We start from the raw sequence: 27,780 nt of genomic DNA on the forward strand, positions 1-27,780 counted from the left end.
GAACGAGCCGACAGAATGACCAGCCAGGAGACGCTCGATCAAGGGATCAGTAACGTGGAAACCGAGTATCTCGAGATCAACTCGAAAGGAGCCTGGCCGATCCTCTATCAGGTAAGAAAGATCGCGCCCCCCGTTCCATCTCTTTTCTTCTTCTTCCGTTTTTGCGTCTTTCCTTCCGGTTACAGCGAGAAACGGCGGTTCCTGCCTGCAAATGTGTCACGCACAGAGAGTCTTCCTACCATCACATCCTAACATAATCTGGGCCTCCTTGCACAATTCGACTAACATTATTTATGAATTTACAAGTCCCAAGTCAAAAGGTAATAGTATCAATAAAATATCCTTGCAACATGGTAGTAAGTTTGGTTATAGGTAGACTGCGGATTTTTATACGAATTCATATTTCTGAGGATATAATTTAAAACGTAGAACCTCGATAGGCAATTAGCACTATATTTTGGATATTTGATATATTTGTTTTTTCATATTATGCGCAATTCTGCATTTTCAGATATCCTATAAATGTATAAATATCTGCAGTCTTGTTACTAAACAAACTTCTAGTTGTGTGACTATTACGTTTGATTAAAAGTTATGAAATTGTCGAAGAGAAGTTCATAACCTACAACTTGCAACTTGTCAATTTATTGATATTAGTTGGTAAATTATTGTGCAAGAGACGCCTGGACTCTCCGCTGACACGACTGTTTCATCCAAGACATGTACGATCCAGAAACGCTGAAATTGTGAACATGATGAAATCTCGTTTCGATCTCGCTCGACGATGTTTGATTGCCAATGGAGGCTAATACCATGGTCGCTGGCACGTTCTCATCTGTCGCGAGATCTCGTAGCTCACGATACGCTCGTCATTTTTTTTTAGCGCTGCTGAATGAACAGGGAAACCTGTATACCAGCACCAGCGTGTGTATTGTCACACACGTCTGTTATCAAGTTTTCGTTTATTTATCATACGCGACCCGTTCTTGGCCGCATGGCCGCATTTGACTTCCTTCGTGATTTTTGCTAATCTGGCCCAACGCACTTGATTAATTTATGCTCGACAAATGAATTTGATTTGTCCGTACTTACAACGATGCGATTCGATACGATATTAGAGAAGAGTCAGAGGTTCCACTGCGTTTATCCATTATCTGTTTTGTCCCGTAACTGGCATGCTTTTCCGCGGATATTTACAATGTGCGGATTGTTTCGCGATACCCAGGGACTATCAGTTTACTTTCTTGGAAAGCCGTTTTCACGAGAAAATTTTTAAATACTGCATAGACTCTGCATTGTGATTTTATTACCAAGGTCGAATTTCTTGGTTTTAAATATACGTGCCAGGTATATATTTAGTAATACAGTTTGTATTCATAAGTAGAAATGTAAGATTTGTTACCAGATATTAAATGAAACTTATACAAGTTCTAACAATCAAACTTCATAGATATGTTCTATAAGTATAATCGACTATGTTATGTAAACATAGGTCATTTAAAACTTTATTAAAGAATTATAATAAAACTAGGAGATATGAAGGAACAATAACAAACTTACAGTTACTGCCATAAGACAAACACACCTAAACATAATCATCATTAATTGTCAATTCTATCTCAAAATCTGAATTATTTCTACTGATATGAAATTGATAGCAGTAAAGAAATGTTTTTAAACTTTTCTTTATATTTAAATGACTTATATTTGTATGACTTTTTTTGCTTGATAGCTGTTATATAGCTTAAGACAGATACATTAGATAAATGAAAATTGTTATTATTTTTATATCTTTTCTTTTCCCTATTATATAAGAAAATGTTACTTTTACAGCATATACGCAACGAATGCAGTAATTTTACATACACATGCAATGAATCAAAGAAACCACAAAACAGAAATTTGAACCGTTATAGAGATGTTTTGCCATATGACCATAGTAGGATTGTCCTTAAAAGGGGCCCATGTGATTATGTCAATGCTAACCTCATACGGGTAGATATCATATTCAGATACTTAACTCTAAGTAAGAAGAACATGATAAAAAGATCTTTTTTATTATAGGTAGATCGTGCCCATAGACAATACATTCTTACACAAGGACCACTGGAAAATACTGCTGGCCACTTTTGGCTAATGGTATGGGAGCAAAATTCTAAAGCTGTGTTAATGTTAAATAAGATAATTGAAAAGAATCATGTTAAGTGTTATCAGTATTGGCCTCTTGGTGATTCGATTAATACTATGATGTTTCCGGATGTTGGTATAAAAGTAAAATATATCAGTAAAACAGAATCATCGGATTACACAACTAGAATATTAAAGTATGGAGATAAAGAATTATATTACAGATACTTCTTTGAGAAGTGCATGTTTAATTTGAGAAGGTATTTGATTTATTGTTTATGTCTTTTGTAGGTTAACTGACTTGGAAACAAAAGAAAGTAGAGAAATATTACATTTTCATTATACCACCTGGCCAGACTTTGGAGTTCCACAAAGTCCAACAGCTTTTTTACGTTTTTTAACAGATGTCAGGCAATCAGGAGCATTAGATCAAAATGTTGGTCCTCCTGTGGTACATTGTTCTGCAGGAATTGGGAGATCAGGAACATTTTGTTTAGTTGATACATGTCTTGTTTTGGTAAGCATTATACATACTGAAGAGAATTTAGAAATTACAAATGGGAAACTACCTTTCTATTCTTTTGCAGATTGAGGAAAGTGGATTGAATTCTGTGAATGTTAGAGAAGTGTTAATAGAAATGAGAAGACACAGAATGGGTTTAATTCAAACACCAGATCAATTAAGATTTTCATATGCTGCCATCATCGAAGGAGCAAAACAACTGCCATCCAACAACGTGGTAACTAATACCAATTCACAGTAGTACAATATTATTAGTCTCTTCATCCTGAATTAACTTAATATATGCTTTTGTCGTTTGTTTCATGTACATACATGTTTGTCTTTGTGAAAATTCTTGTTCTTAACGCGAATTAACTCTAATAACATTGTGCTACTGTGGAACATAACAGTCTTTGATTTTCACTAACTTATGTGGTCTTTACAGAACATTAATAATGAAGTGGTAACAAATCATTATGACGTGGTAAGTAACATCAATAATTCTTCAAACGAAGAGGAAGATGAACCACCTCCTTTGCCACCTCCAAGAGGTGAATCCTTAACACGTAGCATGATGGCAGATTTAACTTCAAATCCAATAACAAGAAATGGTAAGCATGTAATTGTAAAAGTTAATAATTTTCAAAATATAATTTTCTTTTTATCTAATATTAGATGAATTAAGTGCACCACCTGACAAACCATTGCCTAGAGAGCCATCAATTTCCACAGAAATATCTACCACCAGTCCACAGGCTGTTCCAAACTCTGCAGTAATCACAAACAATTTACACGAACAGAATTCGGATGGTGTTGTGGTGCCTAATGATAATACTAGTGACGGTGAAAACTCTTCAAAAACAATTAGTCCTCCGTCCAGTCCAGATACGTGAGTTATTTTAAGAATGAAATCATATTTACGTGTTTCAATATCTCGTTTTTTCTTACTTATTCCATGTAAACAGGAAAAACGAAGTACGTCATCGTAATAAGGAGAAGAAAGAACGTCTGGCAGCACAAGTACGGGAAATGAAGCGTCGTCAAAAAGAGACTGAAGAATGGCAGAAGCTCAAGAGGTCATTATTTAAACCTCTTACAATAGGCATAGGCGCTGCAATTGTTGGTGGGGGTATTATAGCAATCTGTGGCTATTTGTACATGCGTGGTTAGGACCAAATTGTTTCCCTGTCACACATGTACATGGACCATCGAATTGTCAGTGATAATAGGTGATCCGCACATTCAAGAATAGTTACTTTCACTACGAAATATTTAACAGCTCCATTGCACATGCCATTGATTGCCGTTTCGAGAGAGTAATTAATCAGGGAGAAGCATTTAGTGTTATGTAATTTAAAGTAAAAATACACGCAGTCGTCGTGAGGCGTTATATTAATGAGACTATCAGTTGAGTTGGCAAAATGAGACACACGTCAGTTATCTAAGAAACGTTCAAGAGAAGTAACTTATTCTAACGAAGTGCATTTTGTAAAGGACATTGCTGCACGATAGAGAAACGAGAAAAAAAATGAGAAAGAGATCAGGAAGTCAATGATAAATAGGAACGAAAGAGAAAAAGGGAGATCCTCGATTTGTATTTTTGTATTGTGATTCACTTAATGAGTATGTATCATACTAGAAGCTATACATTCTTTTGAAAATCTTCTTGTTAGGTTTCCATGAAAGTTGCACTTGACAAAGTCAGTAGACCCTTTCGCATTCGCGTTTCCAATTATAGTGAAATAAGAGGTAAATTGACTTAGATTTTTACTTTGTGATCTTTTTCTATCCAATTAGAAATAGAGACTATCTTCTTTATTTGTTTGATGATGCTAACAATTGAACGTATATTCTGTGAAGTAGGATGCAAGAAAAAGCACATGTAAAAATCTAATATAAGTAAAATAACAGTGTCCTCTTATTCTCATATTGTAATAATGGTAGGTTCTTACATATAATAGACATTACACACGAAGTGAGTGCACGACGTTCGGATAAGTAAGATCGATTATTTACTTTTAAAGTAGTAATCAATATAGAGGCAATTAAAAGTATTAATTTACCACATTTTTTATTTCTTACAACATTTAAATAAATTTAGATTTCTTTAATTTAATTCATTTCATTATCTCCGATATTTTAATTCTGATAATGAGTTGAAGGATGAAAGAGACGAGTTTCCTTCAGTTTTTCAACTGTTATTCTTCGAATAAATTTGATCTACCGTTAGCAATCATCCAGGGTACCAAAATCATTCGCTTAGAGTTTAATAAGTAACCTCGATCATCTTGCTAGAATTTAATGGATATATTCGTGATAGTCATAGAGAAATGTTAATGAACTTTACAGTTATAGTACACTATATAAATGTTTCTTTTTATAAATAACTTGCCCATATAAGTAGAATCCATTCTTCTATAAAATGTTCATGACGAAACGAAGTCGCATTAGAAATTAGCATAAGCGATGCCTGTGACGTACCATGGCCCATTCTCACATGGCAGATGAATGTTGTTTACTTAAAATCATCGATTTCGTTCGAAACTTGTTCCTGGGGCATGCGTTAAAGGGGAGGGGGAAGAAAAAAGAAACGAATCATCTTGACTTTCTCTCTTCCTGGAAGAAACGCGTCATCGAGATATTCCGTTTAATATGGCAACTGGTGCCTTCGATGTTGTGTATACTTCGTAAATAATTCATGCAATTTCGTAAAATGCTCGTAATCGTTTGTAATATGAGTCATTTTATACTCGAAGTAGCCGAGGGGATTTTTTATGCGAGAATTACATGACCTGGTTAACAGAAAAATTATCATATTTCTCGTAATACTGGAATAATTAGCGGGAAGAATATTCTCAGCGAGCAAAACTTGCTACTGTATTCATCACTCGTTATCCTGCGCATTGCGTTTTTCATTTCATGTGATGAAATTGTCGACATAATGGGTGCCAAACAATGAGAAGCCAACAAGAATTTTGTACGTCATGCATAATATATATAGAAATATCTAATATTCTTGTGAATCAGTTTTCGGTATCAGCCTTGATGCATACTTCAGTGTAAGTATTAGAACAATATCTGATTATATGGAATTGAATCAAGCACTCGACTAATTGGAGAAATTAGTGTTTCGTAGGAACTTCCTCGCATGCTTGAAGATGAAGTAAAGTTGCTGTAGATGATTCCACTAGTGTAACCAAGATGTACATGATATTGATCAGAAATTGATACTGTGTGCGCATCCGATTAGTATAATATCAAAGCTGATGTCGAAAATTAATTCAGTCAGAGGAACATGTTGGAATAATCAACGGTATCATAGTTGTGTTAGTAAATTTTATTTTATACACTTTTAACCCCTTATCAAAGGCGTTTTTCTATCATCTATCATCAGCAATCTCACTCCCGTCTAGCATTCGGATAGACATTGCAATATTTATACAAATTATAAAGAACCTTAGTTCCCACATAAAAGAGAGTAATTAGGGGTTAAAAAAACACATTATTTTAAAACACGAATTCTAACTGATTTGCTCAATAGTAAATCGTTTAAAGCACATTGAGCATCGTGGAAAGACTGAGTACATCTATAATTGCTTCTACATGAAGTTTAAAAAAGAAACGAATGGAAACGAAAAAGAATTACAAATACGTAACGCGGTTAAAAAAGATTTTTACTCTTAAGCCGAGCTTCTACACAAATCGTCACGATCATTCTTTAACCTGGAGTAAGCTTACTGGATCGTGTTCCAACATTAAACAAAAGAGGGAAAGAAGTTAGAACAGGAAGCAAAGTATAGCTTAGATGCTTACGTTTTGACTTTTTTCCAAGAAGAAAACACGCGTGGCGTGAACAAATGTATTTTCTGTACTTTTGTATTACGTCGTTAATCCATAGGATGCTTGGAACACGATTTTCATGTCAAAGAATTATTTTTCTGATACGTGTTACATTCACTGCACAGTGGTTATAAAAAGCATTAGTGCATAATTATTATAGCATTTATATATTAATTAATCAGATTCAAGCGTACTCCGTTTCTTGTCATTTAATAGTACTTTTATGTAATTAGGAAAGTCGATACTGTAAAAATATAGGACCTGCTAAAAAAAGCGCTTTATTAAAAAGATATATATAGGTATATACAGATACTTTTTGTAACCACTGTATATGTGTTGGTGTGTTCGTTCACAATGCACCGAGGCATAATCGCAAATTATCGTAGGAGAGATGTCATCGTGTTCCATTTAAAGCAATGTTAAAACGTGTTCGAAGTTGAATACAGTATTCTGTCGTCGGTACAGTTCACCTATGTGTGTGTGCACCATTGTATATCTTGTTACCTGATTTTCATCTAGAGTATATTCGTACGTTTATATTGTCGTTAGAGGAACATGCGACCCAAACATGTTTTCTTTTTCTCATTTTAAAATGATTTTTGAAACATGTTCGAATAACTTTAATATAGCATGCGAGAACAGTGTGAAAAACAATCTTCTCCGAGCAAGAAGAACGACACATACGTCAGCCTTCATTTAGAGCGATTACATTGAGCGAAAGAGATGATAGAGCGTTCCTAGAAGAGAGTCGACAAATTCGATATTTTTTATATTTTCTTTTTTAGAAACACGATGAATGTGATCTTCGAGTTTATAGCGAGAGTGCTTCTGTTCTTGAACGGTTGAAACTGTTTGAAGTTTCCAGATGCTGACTTTTAGAACATAATTTTTATGTTGAAATTACTTCCACAAGAAGATCTAGAAATAATAACGACAACTTTATTTTATTATATTTCTGTATAATATAAATGTTAACATTGATTTCTATGTTACTACGTAATTGAACAATTGTAATTCTATAAATATGGGGAATACTTAACGACATCATAGTAACTCTTACGCTGCAATATTATTACTTAATTTTTGACAAGACCAGAATTAGCACCTGGAAACTTATAATTAGACTGTGGATGTTTATATATACACAAGAAATTTAGAAGTGCAGAAACGTATAGAGTGCACTTAATACGCAAAAGATACATAAAATATCCAAAACAAAGGACAGATAATAATATCTATAGTAGGTAAAACTAGTTTTTATCTAGACTTCATTTCTTTAATTACAAAAATATGAAATATGCATCCGTAGTTTATTTATAACAGTTGTAATCGACCAGTTAACCGAAGATTAAAATTCGTTTCAGATTAGTTTAGTGTCTTTCGTCGTTAATGATCAATCGTGATGAAGGCGTTCATCACGCGTTCACCGAGCATTCTCGTTCCTGTAATTATCGAAAAAATAAGCTGAATATTAGACGTCGAAACATTTGTCCGACTTACCTGTTGTCGTTGCTGGAAGCTTCTTGAAGATTTTGATAGAGAGCATGCGAGAGAACGCGAGAGAATGTATGCGTGTGAGAGATGAGGAACGAGAAAGATACGTATTCTTGAGAACTAAAATCCATGAAAGACACGGTGCTAATAAAAAGTTCCAAAAAAAGAGACAAAATAAAAGGAAGGAAGAAAGGGGAAAAAGGAGAAGAGGAAGTATTGAGAAACACGCCTCGACGCGCGTGCATGCGTGAAAGAGCGAGAATGAACAGAAGAAGTATGAGAGTGAAAAAGACGAAATATTACGAGCGACGATCGTGAGATTTCGTACGAACATTTTTTCCTACATTTCGCCACTAGAAGAATAATATAAGAACAGGAAACAAAAAAAAAAAAAGAAAGTCACACCATGTAAGGAGTTTTTTAGAGGAGTATACTTCGTCGATTATATGATAGAAACATGTTTTATATATATATATATATATATAGAAATCGGACGATCGAGCTCAGAAGAAGATTTAAAAGAAAGAAAAGTATAAAAAAAAAAAAAAAAGACGAAGAGGGGAGGCTTCCGTATACAATTTCAGTTTTTCTCCATCCAGTAATCTCTCCGTCGTATACAATAGACATAAACTCGTTACGATACTACAAGGAACCGCAGAAACATATAGCTAAGTGCCTACTCCTACGAAAGACAAGGGAAGAGAAAAAAAGGGAGTCATAATAGTGAGAATACGATCTGTAGTAGCATTCAAATAGAGTTACGACACTGTACGCAACCCCTCGCCTTTTTGGAAGAGCGTAATCATCGAGCAAGTGAATCCTTTATTATCCGACAATATATACTTATACATGTAATATATATTTAGAAATAGATAATCGTTCCAGTAAATCTATTGTTACCTGACTGTCGAATGATCGAGTCACGAGATTTATGATTTATAGTTTATTATAATTATTTTTTCACAGGCTAGTATTTGAAAACAGAAGACTTTTTTTAAATGCAAACTTCATAGAACTCGATAATGCAATAATACTTCATGGAAGATATCTAGTGTACTGGTAAAATTCAATTCAAGAGCTAAGTAGAAAAGGTCACTAATTACAAAACTAATTTTCTTCTATATACCAAATAATATATATATATGTATATACACATTTCTTTTTAATATCATAAAACCACAATGTAACGAGTAACAAAATTAATGTATTTACAGATTATACTTTCAGGGATGTTTATTTTACCTGTCACTAAATTCTTCCCAACAAGACAAAAAAGAGAAGGCATTCTCGTGGTTTGATCAGTTAATTTGACAAGTCAGGTCGTCTAAAACTTAAGAATGGAGTTGCGCGTGTGGAAAGGGAAGCAAACAAATGAAATACGGTATAAGGACCAGGAAAGCAAGAACGAAGATCAGGGTTTAGATAACGATATTAATGTTGTCCTTCCGGAAAAAACAAATAGAACATGGGCAATGGTAGGAAGTTACTTCTCCCTGAGGTCAAACTGCATCCTTGCGACTCTACTTCTACGCAGTTAACTGTTAATATTTACATTTACGATGTACACCGTGGTAGAAGTTGTATCGAGACATGGTATTTTAAATGTAAAACGACAACAGACACACACATACATACACATGAATGACAAATGGAAACGTAACACTTGGTAGAATTAGAGAAGACTGAATCGTAGAGGAAGAGGGTCGAAAGAAGTGAAATGAGATAATGTGTTACTGATTCGCGAAAATTGGGGAAGAAAGAAAAATCAAATTTTTATGCAATTTATTTCCGATTGGCTATATGAAAAGAGAAACAATATCGGAACGAGAATTAATGGAGAAATTCATTTGAAACGTCACTTCGCTTCTTTACACGCCCCAACTAGAGAACATTAGATCAAAACAAAAAAATAAGAAAACAGTGAATAGCATGAGGAAATGGTTTGCATGCAATACAATGTTATTTATGCGACAAGAAAGAGAAAGAGAGCAGAAAAAGGTCGATATGCGCGGCAGCATCGATGCCCTCACGACGCATATTCGTTTTTTTACTCCCAAATGTAGAACGAACAAAAAAAAAAGCAAAGCAAGAACTACTCGTAGACGAGGTTCCCCGATTTGCATATTTAGATCGATCAATACAGGAAAGGATTTTTTCGTACTTTCCAACTTTTTTTTCATTCCACTACCCCCCTATTTGACTAACGTGACCGGTCGACAAGTTTTGGATATTGACATTCGTATGAAAAATTATATAAGATAGAAAGGATAAAAACTGTATTTTTTAGATGTATCTAGATTGTGGGTCTTTACACATTTAGGTGAAAATGCAAAGATGCATACAATGTACGATAATATATAAAATATCCCAAATATAACACTCTCTGTAATGTGTAATAAATGAAAAACGTCTCTGTTCAGGTTTGATCTCTTCGATTATGTTCATGGAAATATAAATATGTATAAATATCCGCAGTCCAGATATAGTATTTCCAATAGAAATTATATGTTACAATGGGAATACATTCTTTGCATTATACAATGGCTACAAAAAGTATTTGCACATAGCATAGTATTTATTTATATTATACTTATATTAAATTTCATATGATTACAAAAATTGAATACTATGAAAATGAGATGTATAGAACGCGATAGAAACACATTCCATTGGAAAATAAGGATGTGTACAAATATTTTTAGTAGCCAATGTATATGTGTATTTCTTTTCTTTCTTTCTTTTTTAAATTGAAGTTCGCGTATGTAAAAATGATATGCTTTGTAATTAAGATATCTTATTAGCGTATTCGATACCGAAACCTGTCGAACGGTTCCCTCAACAGAATGTTTCACCTAACAATTCCACCCGGGAAGATTGGTATGAGTGAAATCGAGTCGACCAATTCCCATATACTAACAGGTCTAACTCGATCCTCGTGTCTCTAACAGACCTGATCTATTACTAATCCGTTTTGCCTTGTGCTTGTTTTCTTTATTTCTCGTACTTGTCTTCCCAGCAGCCACGAAATACCCTCATCTGGTGATTTCTTTCAGATCTAAAAGTGAAACTACTACCGAAAGCAGCGAAACCGTGCACGAGGAGGCCGAATCTGCAAAATAAAATAAAAACTGCATATATATGAAAACAAAACAAAAAAAAAAAAGAAAAGTAAAGAAAGATACGAAAATCTCGCGACAAGATCGCGTTAACATCTCGAAAAGTAAAGAAACGTGAGAAAGAGGTTCCTCGTTTTTTGAATCGGATTTTTCTTTCTTTTTTTTTCCAAATGAACACATAGATACGGAAATGAGCTAGAGAAGCGGAGGGCTATTTATTCAACGAATGCTTAAACTGAGACAAATAAATCAATTGATTTGATACAAACAGAAGCAACACTTAATTCGACGATGCACGATGCTCTTTTAAGACACATCCTCTTTCCCAATCAATGATTTTTATTTATATTTCTTCATGACTGATGATCGAGAAGGGACTGTATTTAGTATCTTGAATCGATTGCAATCCTTTAAGAATCAAACCAAAAGTTTTAATCTTCTCTATAACGAAATAGATTTGTATTGCCTTGTACTATCCATTTGGAATAACTATTTATTGTATTTGTTTATTGAAAAAGATAAACTGGGATAAAGTAACAATTTTATTTCTTTTACTCAATAATGTAGTATTAATTTTACTACGCATTACCAATCATTAACATGAGTTTTCTGTTTGGTGTATACAGTGTGAAGCAGTGTGAAGTATACAGTGGAATTACTCGCCAGACCAATCTTTTACTTTCAGTTCCATGGAACTGGTATTCTGAGTCTCTAATCTCTACAGACAAATAGAAATACCAAAATAGTAATGTGTAAGTTATAGCAAAACAAAATTCCTGTCCAACTCATTGTCAGGTTCAACAAATCAAACTTTAACATCTAAACAAAAGGAACTAAGCAAGAAATGCAATTACCATTTTACATGGCTCCACAAGAGGCTCGTAAATTCCCATCCAATAAACGATCATTTGATACGTATAAACGAACCACGTTCTTCTACTGAATAAAGTGTGTATCGTTGAAGCACAAGCTCTTCTAGTGGTTTGTTGCGTAATTTCATAGCCATGGCGTGCAATCAACTTCCGCGTAGAATGAATCATAGTGCAACACAATCAGCGATCGTTAATTGAACATCAAACACTTTCCTACGTAGCAGGTGAGACAAACGACGAAGAATTGCCAGTGTTTGATCAGGATTGACGTGAGCATGCCTCTTGGTCAACGTCACGTTTCACCCCCGTTTGGTGGATACCTGTTTTTAAAAAAACACGTACTCGAGGATGCATCGATGTTACTGGTTTACCAGGTTGGTTATCACTTGCCATAGAACGTCATTGTACGATTAGCGTGGTTACGTTTGACGTCATTATTTCATATAAATGCTACGAGGATGCTTTGCCGGGCACAAACCTGCCACAGAGCTGTTACAAACAGATTTAGTGGTTTTTCATAGACAAAAAGTGGTTTTACACGAACTATACTTGCACCTTTTCTTGCTTTTATCTTCCTTGAGCGAATATTTGAAGATCTGCAAAGTCATTTTTCAAGTAGAGTACTCGAGGGTGTTTTTGAAGCTTGAAGATTGGAAGATCAGTGTTGAAGTCTGAATCTTGAAGGAGCTTTTCACTGAAATAACAAGATGGTAAGATTATCTTGAGAATATTTAAATAAGTTTAGTTCAGTTGATACGCGATGAAACTCTGAATTCTTTACAATACGGCGGTGAAAATTGATTGAAAAGTGGAAATTATGATTGGTATTTTAATAAAAGAACATCTTTGAGTGAGTTTTCTTTGCAACTACGTATTTTTACAATCCTATACTGTGGAATGATAAAATTAATGATATAGAAGACAATAAAATAAAAAAGGAATAGGAAATTCACGTCAAGAACTTTGGAAAATGACATAATAATATTCAGAGTTATCAGCAAACCCTATCTTCATCTAGATAAATCTAAGAACTTAGAAAAGTAATAATATTTTTCGTTTCTTCGTTTCAGAAAGCCGTCGCAATCATCTTCTTTCTGACTTTCCTTGGCTGCTCCACCGCATTTCCGGTCAAGCTGGACAATTCCAAGTCACTTGCCAGCATTTCGACTTTGCTCGAGGAACCAACCGATCTTAGAAGCAAACGACAGGATGACTCAAGTCCAGTAGCATACGCATTTCTCCTGAGCAAATTGGATGGGTCAGAGGGGGATTTTGATGGTACTTTGGTCGAGAAACGCGATGTAAAAGAACAAGATCAAGGAGATCTTGAAACTGCAGCTGGTACTTACGTTCTTCGACCACTGTTCGTCTACCGACAGCAGTTGGCGTATAGGCAACGAGTCAGAGATATGAATCGTCGAGAAAATCGCTTCTGAATCATGTTAATAGAGCCGGTTATGACGTTGACAACATGACAAACAAAAAGACAAACGATTTGGAAGCTAAAGGAACGCATGTAACCCATAAACCACCTTATAAAGGAGCATATACGGAAATTTATGACTGAAAAGAGGAATATGAAGTTCCCTTTTTTATGGAATGGGAAGGAACTTTAATTTTGAGGAAGATTCTGTGGAAAAGAGGAAAGCTAGATTCCTTTGAAAGCAATGTAATGAAAATTAAGGAGAATCTAAGAAGAGAAGAGTAATAAAAGAAGATCTGTAATCTTCAGGAAGGATGCAATAGAGATAGGAAGAATATTGAAGAGTATAAGTGTTTGAAGATTTAACTATTATTCAATTTTCGAAGATGAACTTTGTGCTATATTTCTTCTATCATTGATGAGAACGATAGAAAATCCTTACAAGGCATGGAAGTTATCGAAGGCGGAAATAGAGAGGTCTTTAACGCTGCGTTAGTTATCGAACTCGTTAATGGATGAGTATAAATAGTAGAGCTGATAATTGGATGAGCAAACTGCCCACGTGATAAACAGAAGCATCAGTAGATGCAGAAAACAACATCTCTGATGTATAAGTTTCTGTTCTCTTTCTACAATTTATTTAGTCTTTCTTATGTTCTGTAATTTGTCACAAAATTTTGTACTGATATTTTTAAGATGAAATCTTAGCTTATATTGTATAAAAGTATGAATTAGTAATTTAAGATAATACTCTAATTGAAGGTAATTTTTAGTTGTAAGGGAAAACTACCAAAGGCACCAAAGTAAGCTCTTACATGTATTTATTTAAAACGATATTGTTAAGTATTTTAACTATAATTGATGAACTGTTTTTTGTAATATGATTTTTTTATGTAATTATTAATCTCATTCAATAAATTTCTTGTAATAAAATACTTAAGAAATCTTTTTACTTTTTTTATATATACATAATATACATTTATTTTAATTAATCACATGAATACACAGATATATAAAAAATACACTATTTTCCTGGGAATACTGGAACCCTTATAAAATGGTGAGAAGAATCTCTCTCACCACTAGACCAAAATCTGTTTCCAAATGTTGACTGGTACCAAGGAGGATATAATCTGCCTTCTTCCGTAGATTCTTCTGAATATGTGTTCCTTTTTTCTATGTTCTTAACATTCGCAGAATCTATTTGTGCAGGATCAGATAGACTGGAAGATTCTTCATTGGAATTTTTATTTGATGCATCTTCGGTTCCTTCCTCTGTGGTTTCATAACCATTATTTTGAGATTCATCCACAGCTAATCCCTGATCAGAATCTGAACTATTATCCTGTGAAGATTCGTCTGAATTTGATGCCTCTTGGTATTCTTCATCTTCGCTATCTCGTTTAACGCGATACCAAGGTTCTAAAACGGAATTATGAATTGATTCTTTAAGTATGGTGATTATCTGTTGATTTTCTTCCTTATCTTTAGATTTTGTAGTATCCATTGTAAATGACTCTGTCATTGTGAATGCTTCCTTGCAACATTTTTCAGAAACTGATACACTATCTTCCAAAGAAGCTGGTCTTTTTGTAGAGCTTATAAATGTTGAGTTATTTTTTGATGTATTATATACTGTCTCATTGTCATTTCTCAAATCAGAATTTGGAGATTGCATTGAAAGTGTTTCTGTCTCCAAATTGTTGCATTCAAATGCTTGGAGAATTTTTAACAAGATAATCAATCTGAAGAAACAAACAAAGTGTGCCATTCTCTTCGTTGTCACTGCTAAAGAATCTTACAAATGGGCAATATTTAAGATCGTTCAATCTAAATACTTAATTCGACGATAACGGTATGAACTGTTCAAGTGGTAATGAGAAACTGAAGAACCGGAAAAAGAAATTGCCCCTTTTATAGTTGGCTATATAGAAATAACTGGTAAAGTGATCGCTAAACGTCTGAATATTATTAACAACATACTAATTACCAAATTAGTGTCCAAATAATCCTGATGATTTAAAATAGCGTTTACGTGAACAGCGTTTGGAATAAATACACAGAAATCTTCGAAAACGAAAATCTTAATAATGATTATAGATGTGTATGTGTATGTGTGGTGCTGTAATCTTATACAGATATAATTACTTTACTATTGCCTACTCTTATTTCAGGCCATTATATTTACAGTGACTATTCGGCAATGGAGATAAGACATGTAATATGAGGATTCATTGTTCACATTTACTATACTTTGAATAAAACTGAGAAAAACTGAGTAGTGGTATATAATCAATTTTTGATTAACGGGAGTTGATCAAGGAAAAGTGATATGCGATGGTAAAGTCGAGAAGACAAGTTCACGGCGCAACTGGCAAAGTGATGTACCGCAAGGTTGATACTCACGTCTGTTAGCAGGACAACGATAATTCTTTTGGTACCTGGTATAAAACACGAACGAACCGTTATTACTAGTCAAAGTCGAAAAGACGTTGCTCAGGTTTTTGTCAAGGAAAGAGAAAATTCAAGGAGTATTACTATAAAAGAAGACTCAAGAAGATTCTATAACAGCTTCGATGAAACATAAAATGGTACCACAAAGGGTATAATTATGTATAATCACAGTTTCTATAAATAGTAAAATATATGTAATACATTTTCGAGTAAAGACATTTCTATCTGTAACCATAAAATAGTAATTTTAACATTTTGGATTTTACAACTTTACGATTAGTAAAATAATGTAAATTAAAAGTATAGTGTGAAAATTTATAGTGTTAAAATTTTAATGCAGCATTTTTAGTATTGCATGAGTAAGCGTTAGAATATTGCGCAATGTATGTTCGATTGTTATCTTTGCTTTTATTGCGTATTTACGAATTTAATTATCCAGCATTTCTTCAAATAGTTTCTCTGAAATAATAAATAATTTAGTAAAATATCATTATTAGAATTTCAATTTTATTTCAGTGTGTATTAATTTTTTATATTGATTTAATACTGTTGTCTTTTAGGCGATCACGTTGCAATTTGTTTTTTGCTTGGCCTTAATCTATGGGAATGGTTCAATGGGGAAACCTTTGACGCCAGAGGATGTAGAGGGTTTACTTCCACCAACCCCACACGATAAGAACGAAACGATAGCTGCAGTCGTTCAGGATCCAGTTGTCCAGGATGCTGTGCATCATACGGTTACCAATAGATCTCTAAATGGATTAGTTGTTAAAAAGCATGTATTCATAATGCCAGCCACCAATCCCAATCTGGTTTGTATAAAACGACTAAACGAACAAAGTATACTATAATTATTATTTTTGTGTAATCCTCGTGCTTCTTTCGTACAACCTGAACATTAGGAGTTAAAAATTGAGTATTTCAAGTGGAAAGTATTTAAGTTAAAAATTAGCATTCTAGGTATTTTAAGATAATTAGTATATTTCGCGATGCACCAAAAATATAAACTGTGGTACTGGACTGTTTATATGATCTTACTATATCGTAGCTGCTGTTAAACAAAAATTAAGATCTTTTTATGTTATTTAAAAGATCAGATCTTAAAATTTTTATTGTGGTAATTTGTATCGTTTGATTTTATAATAATGGTACTGATAACTTATAATATATAATAATTATTATACTGTTTTATTATTTTATTATACTATTATTGTATACCAAATTTGTATTACCTTTTATTCAAGATACTATCGAAACGCGAACACCTTCTGGTGGTTCCCACTGAGAACTTGGAAGACGTACGAAAAAATATTACTGAAGCGAAGAAAGCAGAAGCTCAAGAGTCTTCATCGCCAGAGAACCAAGCATTCTTCGAAGACGACGCACGTGAATATACGCCAGAGGTAGAGAATAATAATTTAACATGGACATTCCATCCAATGAGATCTTCGTCTGCGATAGGTGAAGCGTATCTATCTGATCATGCTAGAAAAACACAATCCATTATTTAGATAAATCTATTGTTTTTTCCTCATTCATGTAACTGAGTGTAGATATTTACAGAGTAAATCAATTCGTTTGCATGTGGTTCAAAAATTCTACATTGCAGTATCTTTTTACAAATTTCATCCTATAGTATGATGTTTAATTACTTTACGTAAACCAAATTTTTCTTATAGTAGTATTAACAATTATTTTTCTATCTATCTATTTTTTTAAAGATTATTGAAATTTTTAGATTAAATCTTTATTCAATGGTTTTAAATTATTAAATCAAATGTTTCGAAAGAGGATTATCAGTTAAATGATTCACTTTCTATTATAATTCTCACAAAATCTTCATTAATTATTGATACAGGCAATTTCTGACCTTCTTTCGATTTCCAGGGCAGCGACGACCGATCAGAAGAAAAAGAGAACGAGTCCTTCTCAGAACAGGACGTGATCCAACCGATATCATCGAACGAGAAACGTAAAAACAAAACCGAATTCTTGGAAGACAAGCTTAGTCATGGAATTGTGTTACCGGAAGACTCATCTTCGCATAAGGTGGCTGTTCCTATTGTTGCGGTCATTGATCCCTCAAACGCTGAAAAGGACAAAGTGAACAGCCCCATCGTGGCCATTCTGCCTAATCAAGTTAAAAACGGCGAGCTGAATAGCCAAGTTGAATTCTTGAAGCATAACAGCGAGAAGATTCAGAAGAAAGCTCAAGACCTTGTTGATCAGAGTTCATTGTCGGTCAATCTTGACTATTGGAAATCTTCCACACCGTCGGAGGTAAATTACCGAAGAAAATATCTGTAATGAAAGATAAAATTAGAAAGTAGGGATATTATTACAAATATCTTGATTATGGTAGTTGTGGAAAAATAAAAAAATAGATAGAAAAGACTTAAAGTTAAGGAAGTAGAGGTATAGAAGAAAGAAAATGATAAAAATCAGGATATCAATAAATGGTATATTACTAATATTATATTATATAATACTTATTGATAATATTACACTAATAACACTTAATATTTTAATAATATAGGACGGATAATATCTAATTTCAAGATATTCACCTATTTATCTTCTTTTAGTGCTACAATACATTATTTCCAATACTGCTATTTACAATATAAGAAGAAATAAAAAATTAATAAAAAGGGAGACATTTCCGCTTTCAGATCACTGTTGCTTTATCACCTTATAGCAGTGCGCCAGTGTCCTACTTGGATGAAGCAGCCCCAAGTTTGGCTACAAACGAAAAGTTCTTGTCTCCAATAGTCGTGTCGCAATGGGCAATGCTGACACCATCTCTGCAGGATGATCAAATGGATTATTCACGAGAAACAGGTGACATGGATGTAGCTGAAGATATTATATTTAGACCTCTGTTTAGGTATCGGCAGGAATCGCAGCAGCGGTCTAAATACTATGACGAAAGCAATCGACGATACAGTTACACACCGTATCGGGATTATGACAACTATTATCCAAGACGATATTTTTACAGACCTCGTAACGGCGGTTATTAGAAACGAAGAGGATTAGAACGAGAAAGAGAAAGAAGGAAATATGATTTGTGCTTGGATAGAGGGGAAAAGAAGATATTTTGATTGATACGTTTCTTATCGCTTTATGATTCAATATTTCAATGTATAAATAAAGTATTGTTTTCATTTACGTCATGATTATTTAATTAAACATTAAAGAGAACGTTTTATGGAAGAAACTAAGTTTTCAATTAAACTGAATATGAATTGAACTGTGAGTTCAAATTTTGAAATTAGCTTCCTTTCTACCTTTGTTAACACGCTAACAATTTATAATAATGATAAATGGTTTGGATTGTGAGAAATTATTAATTTTGAAAAGAAAAACATTGAAAATGTTAAATTAGGAAAATATATATTATTATCTATGTATTAAAAGATAAAATAATTGAATTACATTTATTTTTCCGACAAATATGAATAAAAAATTAATTCTAATTATCACGCCAATAGAAAAGAATAGAAAGTAACAATAGAAACACTGTGAAATGTACCTTAAGACTGCGAGGATGATTGGAACGTTGTAAATGATGACAAGGTTGTCAAGGAATGAGGACTTCAATGACATTCCCGAACGAGCTACTACCGTTTATTTCCTTGAGAAAGAACTTATATCAATCCAAGACTTTCTACACTTAATCTTAAAACAAGATTGTAAATCAATCTGAAAACATAGAGTTCTTTAGAAAAATTAAACGGTGTCACTATTTACTCCGAAAATTAATCGGAATACATTAAACTCTAAAATATTCACAAGAATTTCCAACATAAATGTTAATATTACTCAATACTGACATTCAATTTTAATCTTCAATAAAATAAAAAGCAGCAACTGTATGTACCATTTTCTACACATGTACATATGTTAATATATTTCTTTAATAAAATTGATATCGTTTCAGAAATATGTAAAGCATGATAAACAATAATCAGGATCAAAGAAGATAAATCTATAAATTCCAATCCCAAATTCCAAGTATCTGTGCGAATAATTTATGTGATAATAAATAACACGATAACCTAAAAAGGAGTTCTTATAAACAACCCAGATACGTATAACTTTCTTTAAATAATGATTAAGTTTAAATTCTCAGAGATTAATGTCCCTAGTGGTCAAACGTGTTCGATAAATATTCACAAACCAGTTTTCTACGAATGTGTCCCGATAACTATATACATTATATCGTAGAAACGAATTAACGACATGTTAATACCCTTAGGCAGAATAGTTAGTCATTCATTCCTTCCTAGATTCATTCACCGAAGATGTCGAGCAGACGTACGATGGGAGTGTACACCAAATTAATGTTCATTAAAATTAAATTTCAGAATTTGGAGAGCAGATTCTAATTGTTCGACATCAAGCGAACAAAAAATATTTGCATATTACTTCTACATTTCATAGTGTCAATTATATTTTTATAGTCATACGAGTGTACTTTGAAATGATACGATGCTTAATACACTTAAAATGCTGTAATATATGTATATAACGATGTGTACATACTTTTGGTAGCTGTTGTACATGTGTGATAATTTTAAAGACATAGGAGATTAAAGTTACATATTATACCTTGAAGATATGCAGTTGTTAAGTCAAAGGAAGACCATTGATCAATTTCATGTCTGCCAAATTTTATTTGCAAAAATCAAATGCCTTCTCGAACGTATTATAAATTCGTCATCAACTAAAACGTGTAACAACAAACATTTAAATATGGAACCTTAATAGAAAAGAAATGGAAATTTTGAACTTTCGTACTCAAAGAATCTCATTGTTTCGCGAATTCCAAGAAAGGAACTCTATTTCATACTTTTCGAAATTGTCTTGAATTTTCATTCCCCTCTTCAGTGTTTCTACGCATTTTTACGAAGCATTCTTCTTTTTCATTCGACAAATACACGATATTTTAATCGTCAATTCTATCCCAAAACGCAACGGTGTACACGATGCTGTATTCATTTTCTGTTTCACTCAGATTGCTACTGCGCAGTACGATATTCACACGAAAATTTATACATCCCAAATACATACATTTTAATATAGAATACGCATATTTACGAATCTATATTCACGTAAACTTGGATTTATTACCGGTCGCGCTATTGTATGCTAATTTACCTTGAATAATTAACCTTCAAATACTTTTCGAACGAATATTTATCAAATTTCGGATCAATCGATTGTTTGCATCGATATACATCATCGATTGTTTCCTGCGCAATATTGGTAGTAGGGAGAAAGGCGCACTTAGGAATCCCAATGGTGGATGACCCCGATCATACGAATGTTTAACAACCACTGAGTGGACGTTTAACACCTATGAAAAATGTGGTGACTAGTTTGAGAGGTATGTTGGCAAAATTCTTCGTACTAATGTGATGAATAAGTGGAGTATCTTTTAAGGGAATTATCAAGGTGTAAAATAGGGGTCTGTTCTTGAAATTTCTTAATCAATGAGCAAAGGGCTGACTCCTCATGGATGGCAATTACAGAAATAAACTGGCAGATACGAAATATAATTTTGAACATTATAAAGATTCCTTTGAAATATAATAAAAAGGAATTAGAATATAGAATTTAATTCTATGGATATGTACGTTTCAATGACTTTCGCTAGACTATAATATTTTTCTTTTTATCAAGATCTACATCTAATTAGTTTGTTTTATTCATATAGGAACTAGGAGTGGTCGCCAAAAGAAGTTGTGGTTTCTTTGCTAAGAGTTATATCTAATGCTTCTAATTACAAACATGCGTTTATATTTATCTAATCGGTTCTTTTATCAATAAAATGACCTTGTAAAATAAAAATAATTATTATTGCAGATGCACATAACAGAAAATGTAAAGCAATGTTCAAACTTCTACAAATATCACATTTATGAAAAGTAACTCAAATATTGCAACTTCACATAACAACTAAAGAAAAAAAGAAAAAGGAAAAAAACATGAAACAAAAGGATATTTTTAAAAATCTATAATAATTATCAATATTATACATTTATGCTAAAAATGCAATAATGCATATCATCGGGAAGATACATTGGAGTAAAAAGTAAGATGAAAGAAATTACAAACAATATCGCTATCGTTTCACGCGGAATGAAAGGTCGGGAAAAAAAGGCCAGGCTAAGAAAACATTCAAGGTATTCGAGCTTTCGCGTAGAAAGCCAATTCGATAGCGATTAAAGAAACAAGACGACCCTCTTTACTTTTCTTTTTTCCGAGGATCGGTCGCCAAGATGACTCACATCTAAACTGGAAGCTCCAACCGCATCGTCCTCTCTCTGTATACGTCAAGAGTAGCAGCAACTTAATCGCGTTCCTCGAGATCGCAAACGCGTCACGTATATAACCGATGCTCGAGCGATCTGTTCCCTCAATCGTGATCTAAGTATCGCCGAGAACGGAATTCGTTGTTGTGGATTTCGATATCTTCAGTTGAGAAACTTTAATCTTTGCGCCATGTGGACTGCACTCGTGGTAAGAGAGAGTTAACGTGATATCTGGATTGCGAATTTTTATACAAATTTGTATTTTTATAAACAAAATTGATGGGGTACATTTTAAACAGCGATTTGATTTACTTGTTAAAACTTATTATGAATACTCTACTTTTGGATATTTTATATATCTTTATCTATTGTATGTATATACTCTGCATATTTTTGCATTTTTAAATTTCGCATAAATGCATAAAAATCAGTCTGGTGATAACATTAATATACCGTATGGATTGATTATTATTAATCATTAATATAATCATGTATAACATATAATCGTATTATATTGATATAAATAGCTCAACCTTTAAGTTAATCAAGTAAAATAAAATATTGATAAAAGTTTGGCAAACAATGAACTTTTTGCTTGGACGTTGAGTTTTTAGAACTTTTTATGACAATAGAGCTATAATGATTTGATAATAATATTAGCAACTGTAGAAAAAGTTGGAAAACTCCATGAAAATTTATAGTAGCGATATCATTGATTATTTAAATATATCAACGCCTTATAAAAATGTCATACACGCATCAACAAAACTTGTTTATCGAAACATTAAAAACAGTATAGATTATCTAACCAATACGTAACAAAAAGAGTCCAATCTTTTCCAAGTTCAATAACAATTTTCTATCATACATAATTAAAATGCGATTAAAAAATTATGTGCATTGAATTTTTGTTTCTATTCTGAATCTTTTGCAGGTTCTGTTTCTGATGGCATCGTTCGATGTCAACTATGCGGTATCATTGAACGCAGAGCTTTCCGATCCAACTGTGTCACGATTGCTGACTGTAGGAGACATACCAGACAGGCTTCCAAGGAAATTCAGGGAAAACAGTCGAACTAGGAGATTGCATATAGAAAATCAACATGGATTTGATGGGAAAGTGGAAAAGATCCATGTTAATTCCGAAGAGGATCTTCCTGGAATTCGGGTGTATGGAGTGCAAAAAAAGAATTTGGAGAATAATGGCTATATTGAAAAGAAGACACAGGAAGAAATTATAAAAGATATTGAGGACACTTCGAGGGTTGCTCGTACGGTGGGTGGGAATATTTTCTAAATTTCGAGGATATTAATATTAGAATAATTGGATAATGGGAAAATCTGTTCAATTGTTATTGTCATTCCGAGATTTTTTCTTTTTATGTATACATATAATGTTTAATTGGGAAATTAATTTTATAGAAATAGATTTGTGTCTTCTCTTGAACTTCATACAAAATTAAATATTTCACTGACAATTTAAAATATATACATTAATACATATTGCGTCACTTATACTATGAAAACACGTTCCTTTCGTAAGCCTAATTTCAATTGAAAACAAAATCTGAAATTCGATAAGAAACTAATGATCTTCCTTAAAAGGAGTCTCTTCTTTACTTTCATTAACAATTTTCTTTAACTTATTAAAAACCTAATACAACGCGAAATTTGTATACAAACAATATAATTTTCTTTATTAACCATCAAAATATGAATGATAAATTATCGGAGAACTGATTACTCGATCTTAAAGATCGAAATAGGAATTTTATTTATTACATTAAAAAATATTTTCTTACATAAAATTCACCATCTTTATCAATCAATTTTAGGTCGAAGCCTACGGAAAAACCAAAGAGCATCTCGAAATGAACGGTTATATTGAAAGGAGTAATTCTCAGCAACCTCCAGCCAGCTATCAAATTCCATCGAATCAAAGATCCAGAATAACCAGATCCATCGAAGCAGAAACAAAGCAAGACGATCTAAAAAATGATCCAGAAGACCTAGAAGCTCAAGATGCCAAAATTTTTAGGCCACTGTTCGTGTACAGGCAACAGGTGGCTAGAAGGCAGCATCGAAGAAGAAATCATGTTCACAGTTTCCCAGTTGGTTGGAAATCTTATTACAACTAACAACCAGCTTACTGAAATTCTTTCCATCAAACCGCTTTTTTCTGTCTCAATCGCTTGGAACAACATCAAAATGCGATAAGGCAACGCCCGACTGTTTTACGAAAGATATGCAAACAAGAAATCGGTAAAATGTTTGCGTTGCGGATCCTTGAAGTCGCCTAATTATCATAATAATTAACCGATTGAGTCAGCGTCACTTTGTGCCATAAAAGAAGAAAGCGGTTGTTGAAGACTGGCGACTGGAAATGAGTTACTACAATGATCGAAAGCGCGATAAACGAATGATGTAAATGCCGGATAAAGAACGTTACCAAATAGTATTACGATTATTGATGAAGGAATCTATAGCTTATTAGTAATTAGATAACGATTAATTATTAATGATATACGATATTATTATTTCACATTTTGATATTTTGTTACACTGCGTGTTGTAAGGAAAATAAATTAAATTTGAATCTACATTTCAAGTTTATTATTTGCAATTAGATGATGATTGACTCATAAATACGTAAATTGAATTATGATTGATGTAACTATTTGAAATTTGATGTTTCATTGTACTCTGAGTAATTTTTATAAGAGAAATCACTTGTATGTGATCCCCTGGTATCTAGCGATTTTTTGTTCACCTTGTGAATGGAAAGTAAATGAAAACAAACGAAAGATAGCAAGATCCTTGTCCATCCAATTTTTCATCGTCCAATTTGTCTAATCTGACAAATTTAAAATGAGATGTACTAGGAAATTCACGGTACTGAATGCTTCCTATCTACAAACAGTTATCTGTCGGGGAAATCCTTTACATTTAATTTATCCAAATGTCATTTAACATGTACGACATTAAAAATCAAAGGGATAGCGGAAACAACGACGAAGTAGTCGAAGCAGAAGAAAACCAAGAAGAAAAAGAAAAATTAGAAAATAGGTACTTAAAAATTTAAGATACTACGAAATAGAATATATATTAATATTAACGATAAAATAACTGCGTCATTGTAGACGGAAATTTCGAAGAAAATCGATGATTTATCATTCGATATCGTTGATAGTGTTGCACGCTCTGGAAGCACTACTTTTGATCATTCTTCTGCCAGTGATAATCTGGCAGTGGGTTTCTGTCAATCATCGTTTAAAGATTATCCTGAAAACCGTAGTAGAAGTAAATATTTATACAAATAAATATTTCGTATTATATAGAATATATTATTGTTATATATAAGATATATATATATATATATATATATATATATATATATATATATATATATATATATATATATATATATATATATATATATATATATATATATATATATATATATATATATATATATATATATATATATATATATATATATATATATATATATATATATATATATATATATATATATATATATATATATATATATATATATATATATATATATATATATATATATATATATATATATATATATATATATATATATATATATATATATATATATATATATATATATATATATATATATATATATATATATATATATATATATATATATATATATATATATATATATATATATATATATATATATATATATATATATATATATATATATATATATATATATATATATATATATATATATATATATAATCTCTTATGAGAGAGAAGGAAGAGAAAAGATCGAAAGTGAGAAATTAAATTAATGTAAATAAAATAAGTAAAATTATAGACATAGGCAGACTGGGAGCAAGGTGCTTTTCAGGGTTATGAGGCCGAAAATAAGAAGATATATAATATAAAATCTCTAATATGACATAGCATGGTCGTAAAAAAAGGGTCCATAACTTGAAGGGATGGTAGTATTCATCGAAAGGAGTAAAAAATATGTAATCAACATAGGACGTAAAATCAATTCTTTCAAAAGCTGATTTTACAAAAGATCGATTTTTAAGATCTACGTTTATTAGACATTTTTTTACTCCTCTCAGTGAGTACTACAACCCCTTTGAGTTATATTTTATGTTACTGTATATTAATTAATATTTCATAATTAATATTACTACAACTCTAAGTTGTACTTACTAAGACACAAAGGTGATGATACTTTGACATTTAAATTCTTAAATTTTGGCTTAAAAGCTATTATGATTTTCAGTTACGATCCGTTATGATTTTTAGTTTGCTAAATGAAAATTGTGATAATTAAAATTCTTTTATAATTCATTCAGGTCACGCTCGAACTGGTTATGTGGGTGATCTTCGCTGGAGTGTCTGTCCTTATGACCACGACATTCGTTTTAGAAGATATTTACCATGGAAAGAACGACTATGAGAAGCTCAAACAATTAATAAACACGCGAGACGAGCCCATACGGAGCAGTAACGAAACGCCGAATTTTTTTAAAGAGCAGAGCGAACTGACACTTCCAGAAAACTGACATCGATATTTCTTATAATAGCTTTCTTTTTTTACCTTTCTGTTTTTCTATTTTCACTATATCTTTTTATAGTACTCTGTATTCTGTATATTTTCAATGTATCCTATACTGTATGTTTATTTGTTTTTAAAGGGCTTCTTCTAGTACAAGTTTTTTATGACTGATCTTTCGAGGAAACTACAGTTCCTTATTCGTAAAATTATAAGTTGTAAAGTCATAACATTGTAAAATGGTCAGTTTTTGCTAGTGGAAATAGCTTCAATAATTTAATTATTATCCAAACGACGCAACGGAATTAATATCTATATAAATCATCTAAAATAATGCTTAAACTAAATATGTTGTTACTACTTAAACTAAAGATACATATATATACATTTAAAAACAAAACTTTTTAATGCAAAAGTTCGCAAAATGTGTTAATCACAGTACTTAAAAATATACCAAAAATACACAAAAAATAATACTTGTCATAATACTTAGTAAGTGGCATATAGATGATAAACTTCTTCCGGCTACCCATTTCTATAAACTATGTTCATAGAAATATAAATCCGCATAAACGCCAATAATAAAAAATATTATAGCTACAAAATTTCTTCTAAACAGACGATTCTTCGACAAATATTGAAGGTTCTTCGATCAATGGTTCCTCTGACGTTGACACAGGACTTCCTGGCGAATCTTTGTAAATCACAGGAATTTCCACATTTTCGTGAAACCAGTCTTTATCAGATTCTTATTTCTACTCGGAAAAAGGAATTCTATCACTATTCTTCGATGATAATGGTCCCAATATGTTCATGAGGTGTTTGAAGACAGACGCATTCATTAAATAAAAAACGTTGCTGCTTTATATGGTGAATGATAATTATAAAAATGTATATTTCTGACAGACAAAGAGAAGAATACGTTTCACAAAGTAGTTGGAACTTAAGAAAAGAATAAATACGCTTAGTAGCTGCATGGTGTATGTGAATAGGACCTGATGCATTTAGAATCGGTATACGTCTTTATATATATATATATATATCATATATATATATATATATATATATATA

The 27,780-nt window shown here is 32.3% G+C and overlaps 5 protein-coding genes and 1 long non-coding RNA gene across 12 annotated transcripts in view; 5 read left to right on the forward strand and 1 right to left on the reverse strand.

The window, feature by feature from the left end:
• LOC100746285 (tyrosine-protein phosphatase non-receptor type 2) overlaps positions 1–11,136 on the forward strand; it is a 12,172-nt gene extending 1,036 nt beyond the window's left edge. The window contains exons 2-10 of one of the 5 annotated variants that reach the window (XM_012381955.3): positions 1–111; positions 1,834–1,995; positions 2,065–2,324; positions 2,419–2,644; positions 2,715–2,867; positions 3,075–3,240; positions 3,305–3,518; positions 3,595–3,705; positions 11,017–11,136. In XM_012381955.3, coding sequence (XP_012237378.1) covers positions 16–111; positions 1,834–1,995; positions 2,065–2,324; positions 2,419–2,644; positions 2,715–2,867; positions 3,075–3,240; positions 3,305–3,518; positions 3,595–3,705; positions 11,017–11,083 — 1,455 coding nt within the window. In that variant the 5' untranslated portion in view covers positions 1–15 and the 3' untranslated portion in view covers positions 11,084–11,136. Of the gene's footprint in view, positions 112–1,833; positions 1,996–2,064; positions 2,325–2,418; positions 2,645–2,714; positions 2,868–3,074; positions 3,241–3,304; positions 3,519–3,594; positions 6,702–7,833; positions 10,124–11,016 lie in introns of those variants that run through there. The other 4 variants (XM_012381962.3, XM_012381931.3, XM_012381946.3 and 1 more) reach the window with 4 other exon arrangements.
• LOC117151402 lies at positions 7,046–11,017 on the reverse strand. The gene is made up of 2 exons (XR_004461300.1): positions 10,783–11,017; positions 7,046–7,911 (listed from the first exon to the last, which is right to left on the reverse strand). It is a non-coding gene; the product is annotated as an uncharacterized LOC117151402 (long non-coding RNA).
• An 819-nt stretch (positions 11,137–11,955) lies between the features above and the next one.
• On the forward strand, positions 11,956–14,144 carry LOC100746404. Its single transcript, XM_003484560.4, has 2 exons — positions 11,956–12,661; positions 13,022–14,144. Exons 1-2 carry the CDS (start codon positions 12,659–12,661, stop codon positions 13,385–13,387), a joined length of 369 nt encoding a protein of 122 aa, XP_003484608.1. The 5' UTR covers positions 11,956–12,658; the 3' UTR covers positions 13,388–14,144.
• Positions 14,145–15,837: 1,693 nt separating this feature from the next.
• On the forward strand, positions 15,838–18,999 carry LOC100747585. 3 transcript variants are annotated; one of them, XM_012383000.3, is made up of 6 exons: positions 15,860–15,977; positions 16,389–16,640; positions 17,073–17,231; positions 17,716–18,108; positions 18,501–18,669; positions 18,830–18,999. In XM_012383000.3, exons 1-6 carry the CDS (start codon positions 15,951–15,953, stop codon positions 18,865–18,867), a joined length of 1,038 nt encoding a protein of 345 aa, XP_012238423.1. In that variant the 5' UTR covers positions 15,860–15,950; the 3' UTR covers positions 18,868–18,999. The 3 variants fall into 3 exon arrangements, with proteins under 3 accessions (XP_012238415.1, XP_012238423.1, XP_003484698.1); XM_012382992.3 differs by having other exon boundaries at positions 15,838–15,965; positions 18,501–18,999; XM_003484650.4 differs by having other exon boundaries at positions 18,501–18,999.
• A 2,693-nt stretch (positions 19,000–21,692) lies between these two features.
• LOC100746522 lies at positions 21,693–24,560 on the forward strand. Its single transcript, XM_003484561.4, has 3 exons — positions 21,693–22,356; positions 23,083–23,424; positions 23,984–24,560. Exons 1-3 carry the CDS (start codon positions 22,339–22,341, stop codon positions 24,284–24,286), a joined length of 663 nt encoding a protein of 220 aa, XP_003484609.1. The 5' UTR covers positions 21,693–22,338; the 3' UTR covers positions 24,287–24,560.
• Positions 24,561–24,746: 186 nt separating this feature from the next.
• Positions 24,747–27,372, forward strand: LOC112212418. Its single transcript, XM_024365994.2, has 3 exons — positions 24,747–25,214; positions 25,289–25,448; positions 26,510–27,372. The coding sequence occupies exons 1-3, from the start codon at positions 25,108–25,110 to the stop codon at positions 26,717–26,719; spliced, it is 477 nt and encodes a 158-aa protein (XP_024221762.1). The 5' UTR covers positions 24,747–25,107; the 3' UTR covers positions 26,720–27,372.
• The last annotated feature ends 408 nt before the right edge of the window (positions 27,373–27,780 follow it).

This window comes from Bombus impatiens, unplaced genomic scaffold (assembly GCF_000188095.3).
Source record: "Bombus impatiens unplaced genomic scaffold, BIMP_2.2 scf_0019, whole genome shotgun sequence".
NCBI classification, from domain to species: Eukaryota; Metazoa; Arthropoda; class Insecta; order Hymenoptera; family Apidae; genus Bombus; species Bombus impatiens.

Bases quoted from the DNA above. Each gene is read 5' to 3' on its own strand.
- LOC100747585 (XM_003484650.4), top strand. From the start codon at position 15,951: ATGAAACATAAAATGGTACCACAAAGG. The intron at 15,978-16,388 runs GTATAATTATGT...GTTGTCTTTTAG, and splicing joins ATAAAATGGTACCACAAAGG to GCGATCACGTTGCAATTTGT. The intron at 16,641-17,072 runs GTTTGTATAAAA...CTTTTATTCAAG, and splicing joins CAGCCACCAATCCCAATCTG to ATACTATCGAAACGCGAACA.
- LOC112212418 (XM_024365994.2), top strand. From the start codon at position 25,108: ATGTCATTTAACATGTACGACATTAAAAATCAAAGGGATAGCGGAAAC. The intron at 25,215-25,288 runs GTACTTAAAAAT...GCGTCATTGTAG, and splicing joins AAAGAAAAATTAGAAAATAG to ACGGAAATTTCGAAGAAAAT. The intron at 25,449-26,509 runs GTAAATATTTAT...TAATTCATTCAG, and splicing joins TCCTGAAAACCGTAGTAGAA to GTCACGCTCGAACTGGTTAT.
- LOC100746522 (XM_003484561.4), top strand. The intron at 23,425-23,983 runs GTGGGTGGGAAT...AATCAATTTTAG, and splicing joins CTTCGAGGGTTGCTCGTACG to GTCGAAGCCTACGGAAAAAC.